The sequence below is a fragment of the Alligator sinensis genome, unplaced genomic scaffold, assembly GCF_000455745.1.
Source record: "Alligator sinensis unplaced genomic scaffold, ASM45574v1 scaffold472_2, whole genome shotgun sequence".
Taxonomy (NCBI): Eukaryota; Metazoa; Chordata; order Crocodylia; family Alligatoridae; genus Alligator; species Alligator sinensis.
The window spans coordinates 941,476-950,235 of NW_005842378.1; the positions used below are offsets into that span (position 1 = coordinate 941,476).

The 8,760-nt window shown below is 46.5% G+C and overlaps 2 protein-coding genes across 2 annotated transcripts in view; both read left to right on the plus strand.

Moving 5' to 3' along the window:
* EXOC6 (exocyst complex component 6) overlaps positions 1-8,137 on the plus strand; it is a 142,995-nt gene extending 134,858 nt beyond the window's left edge. Inside the window, 2 exon segments of the mRNA XM_006029422.3 lie at positions 6,485-6,597; positions 7,645-8,137. Coding sequence (XP_006029484.1) covers positions 6,485-6,597; positions 7,645-7,777 — 246 coding nt within the window. The 3' untranslated portion in view covers positions 7,778-8,137.
* Positions 8,138-8,228: 91 nt separating this feature from the next.
* Positions 8,229-8,760, plus strand: part of LOC102376634 — a 19,957-nt gene continuing 19,425 nt past the window's right edge. The window contains exon 1 of the mRNA XM_025210877.1: positions 8,229-8,327. Coding sequence (XP_025066662.1) covers positions 8,229-8,327 — 99 coding nt within the window. The remainder of the gene's footprint in view (positions 8,328-8,760) is intronic.

Sequence of the window (8,760 nt, forward strand, 5' to 3'; positions counted from 1 at the left end):
ATCCACAGAGCCAGTCATCTCATCATAGAAGGCAATCAGGTTGGTCAGGAAAGACTTGCCCTTGGTGAATCCATGTTGACTGTTCCTAATCACGTTCTTCTCCAAGTGCTTAGAAATAGATTCTTTGAGGACCTGATCCATAATTTTTCCAGGGACTGAGGTGAGGCTGACTGGGATGTAGTTCCTGGATCCTCCTCCTTCCCTTTCTTAAAGATGCACAGTATATTTGCCCTTTTCTAATCATCTGGGACCTCCCCCAGTTGCCACTACTTTTCAAAGATAATGGCGAGTAGCTCTGCAATCACATCAGCCAATTCCCTCAGCACCCTTGGATGTATTGCATCTGGTCCCATGGACTTGTACACATCCAGCTTTTCTAAATAGTTTCTAACCTGTTCTTTTCTCCACTGAGGGCTCCTGATCTCCTCCCCAAACTGTGCTGCCTGGTGCAATAGTCTGGGACCTGACTCTGCCTGTGAAGGCAGAGGTTAAAAAGGCATGGAGTACTTCAGCCTTTTCCTACCTCAACTTTCACTAGGATGCCTCCCCTGTTCAGTAAGAGACCCACACTTCCCTGACTTTCCTCTTCTTGCTGACATACTTGTAGAAACCCTTCTTGTTACCCTTCACGTCCCTTGCTAGCTGCAATTCCACTTGCTCTTTGGCCTTCCTGACTTCATCCTTGCATGCCTGAGCAATATTCGTATACTCCTCCCAAGTTTTGTCCAAGCTTTCACTTCTTGTAAGCGTCCTTTTTGTATTGAAGCTCACTGAAGAGTTCTCTGCTAAGCCAAACTGCTCACTTGCCACATTTGCTATTCTTCCTGCTATCATGATGTTTTGTTCCTGCGCCCTCAGTAAGGTTTCTTTAAAATACAAATAGGTGTACAAATACAGCAGGTGCTGAGGTACTGAGACTCAGTACCGTAGCACAAACACCCGAAGAAAGCTGATATTGTCCCTTCAACTGTGGTGCCAAGGATGAACTGCTGCCACTTAAACTAGGCAGGTACCATTGTACTGATCTGTTAGTGTATTTTGTTCACTCACTTTGATGATGGCAGAATGCTGGTTATAGAGGAATAAGTTCAAGCCTCACTTTGGACTCATGCTGAAGGCTGTCCCCAGTTCATCCTGCTGTTAATGGGTACCTGATCAGACAGACGGGAGTCAAAAATGGCTGGATATGTTGTATGTGGAGGACTTCTGACATGAATTATCTTACTAAAAAATAAAGCTTCGTTTAGTTAATGTGATCCTATTACTATTATTTTAGTTGTCCCCCTCCATACTTTTCATTCTGTATCAACCTGTCAAATCTTATCCTTTTTGGGGCAATAAACTCTTTGGAGCATGAACTGCCTTTTCCCATGTTTTACAGCATTCTGTATGGTGGAGCCCCAATCCAAACAATTGTCCCAGTTCTCTGGACAATACTGTAATACAAACAATAGGTAGTAATAAACATGCAGCAGCACATCTAATATGCATCAGAGGCAAATGTGAACAGAGACTTTCTGCTTCACAAATTTCACACTCTCAGAACAGAATTCGGTGTTCTGATAACACTGGTCCTCCAAGCCTGGAATCTAGTCATCACCAAACCTTACTGTGATCCTTCAAAGAAAACGACAGCTGCTGACCCAGTGGTCAGTCACTGGAGGCATCAGACCCTTGCAATAGGGATCCTTAAACTGAACCAAGCCTAGATGTGTTCAGAGGGAAGAGACCTTTTGTATTTTCTATGGGACAGTAAGGAAACACATTTTAAGAATAAAAGGTCCCACTACTTCAATGAAGGGGGAAACATAGAAAATACTACTTGTACTGAACTGCTTTCTTGTTTTTGTTCTCTTCTAAGAAAACAAAGTGATGAGTGCTTCATTTTATTAAATACAGATGACCCAATCCTGTGTGAGGCTGAGAACTAACCAATACCAAATATAATCAAGAGGAGCTAGGGCACTTAACTAGGAACCTTTCTCCTTAGTTCCTTGCTTGAATCAGTAGGCTGTGTTGCCTTTCATAGCAAAATATAAAGAAACCTAGACCTGAATCATGAGGAGTGCCACTATAACAGCAGATGCCAGTGCTTAATCCAAGAAAAATAGGACTGGAAGTGAAGTAAGGAGGTCATATAGTCCAACCCCCTGCTCAAGGCGGGTTCATCTTTTTGTCTAAAATAACCATCTCATCCTAGTGTTTGTCTAACCTGCTTCTAAACATTTCCAGGTATGAAGAGTTGACAGCCTTTCCAGATACTATGTTCCAGTGCTAACCACCCTGATGGTTAGAAAGTTCTTCCTTATAGTCAATCTAAACTTCCCTTGTTACAAATGAATAATGTTACTACTTATATCCTGCCCCATGTGGCTACAGGAAAGAGTCTATTACCATCTTCTTTATAACCACCCTTCAGGTATGTGAAGACTATTATCAAACACCTCCTCAATCTTCTCTTCTACAGACTAAATAATCCCAATTCTTCTATTTTTCCTTATAAATTATATTTCCTAGACCTCTAATTATTGTTGTTGCTCTGTACTGGACCTTTTCCAACTTGCAAACATTTGTTTTTAAATGCCGTGGCCCAAACTGGACACACCACTCGGATAATATCCATGATACGGTCTTTATGGCTAGATCTTCCACCAAGCACCACAGCACGTCTCCAGCCTTTTAGAGGTGATGTGGGCTACTAGATAGAGCACTGGACTGGAATTAAGGTGGTCTGGGTCCTGTTCCTCCCTGTGTTATTAGTCTGTCAGGTAATTTTGGAGCAAGTAATTTCCCTTCTTTTTCAGTTTCCCTATATTAAATGGAAATATTGATAGTTTGGCTCCTTGAATGAGAGATCAGTATTTGGTTTTGATCTTTGAAGGAATGGGTATTTGTGTTTGATATGTACTTAATAAAGCCAAGGTTTATGTGCCTCTTTCCTCCAAATGAAATAATAAAATATAAAAATTAACATGCATCATTACTGGCATGCTTTTAACACTCTGGAGGACTTGAACTAACAAATCTATAAGTACATCACAGATCCATTATAAAATGGTGGGAAACATAACAAATCAACCATAATTAAATAGTGATTCTGTTGTAAATAAAATCTGTGTTTTATTTAAGTGATTGCATGCTTGACTTTAAAAATGCATATTAGTAGTGCAGATATAGATACTGCATTCACATGCAAACTCACCATAAAGGATCAAAAAGCAAATGAAAAAATAAAAGAATTTTAAAAAAATGTTTAAATTGGTCTGATGAGTTTGGTGGTTGGCAGTGCTGATGATGTGTTAAACTTATCAAAGTAAGGTTTGTACAAAAACTTCAAAGTAATACAATTCTACCCCACAGGCAACCCTGCATTTCTTGTGGATACAAAACTCCAATTGGTTTGAATGAGAACTTTGAGTTTTACCAGTCCCAGGGCTGTAGGATGAGGATTGTCTGTGTAGTCCAGCTTTCTTGTTGTACACCAGCTAAACAATCCCTGCTGAGGAATTGAATTTTTTGACAATTTGCAAAAGATAATGCATATTGCACAGCTTTTATTGTTAAATGTTTTTAATAGCTTTACTATTATAAAGCCACTGTTGTTCCTTTTGTATCTGAGTCATAATGGTTCTTAATAATATATGAAGTGTTTAAAGGAGGGCTTGAGTTTTCAAATTTGTTATCATTTGACCCTTCAGGGGTCAGATATGCAGTATCATCTGACCTCCAGGGGTCAGATGATACTGCAAATTTGTATAACACCTAGCTATGAACTTCTGGTTGTTCTTATACTACAGATAGGTGATAATGTTGCTAGTGGTTTGCCAGTTTTTAGCCTTTTTAAATCAGCTATAGGATAGGTTTGGTTCCTTTCAGAAAATTCTGAAGATGCTTATGAGTTTGACTTGTCAGCCAGGTTACTTTATGCAGACCCAGTCATTTAAATGGGATAAAATAAACTAGAGCTAATATTATTTGCTGATTAAGCAACTGTTAGAGTTTTCCAATATGGGCAATGTTAAAATTCAAATTGATGCCAGAATTGAGTGGGAGCAGGAATTACAGGAGAATTGTAGCATTCTGATTCTCAGATTATATCTTTTAGTGAATTACAGCAGGCATTTTAGTCTGGAGCCAAAGTAAGAAATATCAATTGAAAGTAGTGTTAGCATTTTCTGGATTCTCATAAATATTCTTGTGGCACCTTTTTCAATTATTCCTAAAACCTGTCAAAATATACTCTAATGGAATTTGGTAATCCCATTTAATTTACTTCAATCATTGGATTTTGGTTGGTAGATGTTTATATACCACAATGCATTATTTCAGACATTTTCAAGCAATATTTTTATATTTGAGGAATATGTGACAAGACTGATAAATGTATTTGATATTCTGTCATGCCTGGACTGGAGATTGGGTGCGTTTTTACACGAATTAAAAGATATTAATAAATTAAAGGTAAATGGGAAAGGGAATTAGGAATATAATTTCTAAGCAGCAGGGACAAAATGTTAAACATTCCCTGGGAGAGTCATTCCAGAGGCCTTGTCTGCATTGGGAATTTGAGCCCTGGGTATATGGAACTGATTTAAACCCTGCCTTCAAACCATGCTTTGCACTGGTGTAGCTGACCTAAACCTGGGAGTTTATTAATTACATTCAGAATTATTTTAAAATCTCAGTTGATACCAGTACATCCTAGAACATGCAGATTAAGTAACTAGTTGATGCTGGGAAAGTGGAAACGGGGTACATCTTCTCCATTCTGGCAGATATTGAGCCCTGAGTTAAGTAAAACAAAGGCTGGAGAAGCTCAGTATTTTAAAACAGGAACCAAACCCCAGCACATCAACCTCTAGCGGCAGTCTCCAGAGTTTCAGAATTGCCTGGCATTTCAGTCAAAGGGCTGTTGGTACCAGTCGCAAAAGGTGGCAGAAAGGTAAGGCAGCTCTTGCCACAAACCAGTCTTCCAGGAGGCTGGGACAGAGCACTCTGTCCTCGAGGGGCAGCTGCCCCAGAGGGAAACCACTGAAGTATGAGCAAGGGGGTGGTGGGCAGGGGCAGGCTGCGGCTTGGCATTTCTTTTTTGTGACTGGCATGACTATGGCTGCGACCCTATGGTTAACGGTGAAAGCTGGGGACAGGGCCCAGGTGTGTTAGCAGCTACCAGCCAGCCCTGAGGGACCACTGAATTGCTGTGCAGAGCAGCAACCATCCACCTCCCTGGCGCTGACATGGCCTGTGCAGGCAGGACTGAGGGGCACGCTCCTGGTGGGCACTAGGACCACATACACCCTGCACATGGCACAGGGGCTCTTGGCCCTCGTGGCCAAGCTGGACGTGGCAGTGCTCTGGATGTGGCCCGTGCGGCCAGGCCTGGATGTAGCCCCTGCAGGCTTTGGGTGCAGCCCAGGGCTGTGGTGCCAGCCAGGCAGTGCCCATCACCACAGCCTCTTCCCCCTATGGGCTCTGCATGTGGAGGGCAGGATACAGACACTGGTGCCCAAGAAGAAGTGAGCGAGCACTTCTTCTTCTCGGTGATGGTTAAAGAGACCCGTGGGGGCAAGGGGGGACCTTGCCTACTAAGTATATTAAAACGGGTAGGTGCATCTCTTGCAAGCCAAGTCGAAGGTAGCAAGCAAAGTATTTAGCTGCTTGAAACAATTACAGCCCGGATAGGAAGTTGGGTTTAACTGGCTTAAGGGGGATTATGGTTTTAAGTTGGATCAGAGCTACTGCTTTCGTTCAGGCATCACATTAGCTTTTAAGAGATTACTTTTATATTTGACAACAGCTCTGCCTGGAGATTATAAAGCAAATGTGCGATTTTAAGATGCCGTGAAACGCAGGAGCTGGGGTTTGGGGGGTTGTGTCCCATTTGTTTTATTTTTGTTTGGACGAGAAGAGCTGGCAGGGCTAACAAGCACAAGCTTGCAGCTTCCCTTGCCCGGTCCCGAGGAGGATCAGTCACCATGGAGAATCCAGCGGGGGTTGTTTAATGCACTTAATTGAGATGATCTGAACCTCTGGTTCAAATTACTGTGGAAAAAAGAGTAGAGTTTCCAGTCTCTTTCCAAGCTAAGACGATCTTCTCGGCTTGCAAAACGTGACGCTTCCCACAGGAACATTCCCCGGCTCCGTGGGGTCATGCCCGGCAGCCCCTGAAACGAGTCATAGGAATAGCAAACAGGGAAGAGAGAGAAAAGGGAGGAAGGGGAGCACGGACCCTGACGCTGTTCTCGTGGTCCCCTGTGCCGGGGGAGTGCAATGGCTGAAGGGTTGCAGGCGAGGTTGGAGGGGTGTCATGAGCCCGCTTGAATCGCAAACGCAGCTCGCGCGATCGCGCAGTTTGATAAAGCCGGTTTCAAATCCAGCTTCGGGCCCGAGGTGCCTCCCGGTGCCCCGCGCGCCCAAGGAAGCCCGCACGTGCCTGCCTGACCCTGCGCAGCAGTTTACACCTTGTTCTGTTTTCTCCATGTAGCTCCTGGACCTTTTCATGGTGTGGGACTGGTCTACCTACCTGGCTGACTACGGACAGCCGACTTCGAAGTACCTGCGAGTGAATCCAAGCACAGCCCTCACGCTGCTGGAGAAGTGAGTACGGCCCTTGCAGCGGGATCGTAGCACGGCGCATGGGGCTCCCGCACTCGCCCTCCCGGCCCTGCTCACGGGCTGCCGATGCACCGGTGCCCGCCTGGGTCTCGTGTGCCCCGCGCAGCAGCGCTTTGCTCCCCCCTACGGCTTCCACATCAGTGTAAGAGTCAACGGCGACCCTGCTAAGCTGCTGCGCCCGAAAGGGGAGGAGGGGGCCCGTGATAACGCGGTCAGGGGACAAAGCCAGTGAACATTTCTGCCCCCCAGTGTGCTCCAGGCCCGCAGCCTCCCGGTAGTGCAGGTCCTGTGCTACAAGCATTGGGGTTCCCATTGCGGAGCTGCACGATTCAAGTGTCTGACAGAGTCTCGGCGCTAAAGCTGAACTGCGCGGGGTCTCGTGATTTTAGCTACAGCAGGCGGATTGTTTTGGGTTTTTGTTTGTTTTTTTTTAAAGATCGAAACGAGATTGAGGTGCTTTAAAAGAGGGAGAGAATGTAGCGATTTAAATAAAGACAAAACGTCACTCGGGTGTACAGGTCACAACCACAGTCCGGCTAACTTTGTCTCCTTTTCTCTTTGCCTGCCGGGCCCTGGTGCAGAGTTCACCGAGGGTACGTATTTTCCTGACGCAACCTACCCTTGCTCGGGGTTTTCCTTACATCGTAGTTTCTGTATTTCCCTTTATAAATCGCCGCTGTGCTTCAGCGCGATCTTGTGAATGCAAGGCTCGCAGCGGATGGCACGGCGTTGCAGATGGACCCGAGTGGAAATAGAAGTAGAGGGTCATCTACGAATGCAAAGTCACCCTGGGTCCCTTTGCCTGTAATGTTTGGGTTCAAGCTTTTACGCGGTTAACGGAGTGAAGTCAGGGTGTGTATTTCTGAACCAACTGTAGGAGCACAGCTGCCAGGGTAGGAGGCCGGGGGAGCAGCTCGTTCGGTGCGAGCACAAAACGCGAACGGCCGCAAGAGGAGAAGGCAGGCAGATCTGGCCGGGCTTTAATGGCGTTTCTAATGTGACCCTCTGATTTCCTGCTTTCTTGTCCAGAATGAAGGACAGCAGCAAAAAGAACAACATTTTTGCTCAGTTCCGCAAGAACGATCGGGACAAGCAGAAGCTCATCGAGACCGTAGTCAAGCAGCTCCGCAGTCTGGTGAATGGCATGTCGCAGCACGCGTAGGCCGCCCGCGCGGCCCGGGCTCACGCCGGGATGCCCCTCGGCTGAACCGAGCAAACCCGCGGCAGAGGCGGCCAGCAGCCAGCCCGCCTTTGTACGTGTTTTTAACGAATGCTAACTATTTTATATGTTGTAAAACGGGGCAAATGGGGCTGCGGCATTAAAAAAAATCAACCCGATTGTACGTGACGGGGCTGAACTGTGTAAATACTTTATTTAAGAGCCTGTGCACTCTGCGTGGGGCTTTGGCTCCGGATAGAAACGACTTGAGAGAGGTTTCGCTCTGACCCTTCAATTGCATTTTTCTGAATAAATTCCGATTAAATCCTAATCTGATATTTTTAAACGTTGAAACTTTCCGGATCTTGCCTGTCGTTTTATTTTACCGATTGTATACGATTAGCCTTCAGGTGAACGGACACCGGGTTTTGCAGGCTGGGGGTGTGGGACACAAATGTGCGGATTTCTACCTTGTACAACTGCCTGCAGACGGGAGTCGGCCGTCTGCGGCGCGGGGCTTCTCGGCCAGCTGTTCAGTCTCGACCCCCGGAAGGCAAAGACCCGTTTGGTCTCCGCAGGGTGCTCGGGTTTCTGGCCCTCGGGGTTCACGTTTCTGGCTGCACTTTTGTGGTTGATTCCCAGGGCGGTCCCGTTCCCCCCCCGACTGAAGCACGGGACCGAGCCTAGCGCTGTCGGGGCTCCCGCCAAGGTTGTATCAGTGCCGCCCTTTATGGAGACTGGGCCTCATGCCCAGCCGTGGGATTCCGCCTCCATCCCGTCTCTTTGCCCGGTCCCGTCCCGGGCATTTGAGAGACCTGTAATAAACCCGCACCCAAGGGACGCCACAGACGTGCAGCTGGAAGGTGCCCGTTGCCCGTGTGAAGTCACGGACGGCCCCGATACAGCGATGTCAATCGCACCGTCTGTCCCCGTCGTGTATGAAGAGGCGCAGCGGCGGGGGAAGGCGGGCGGGGGTCCCCCGCCCC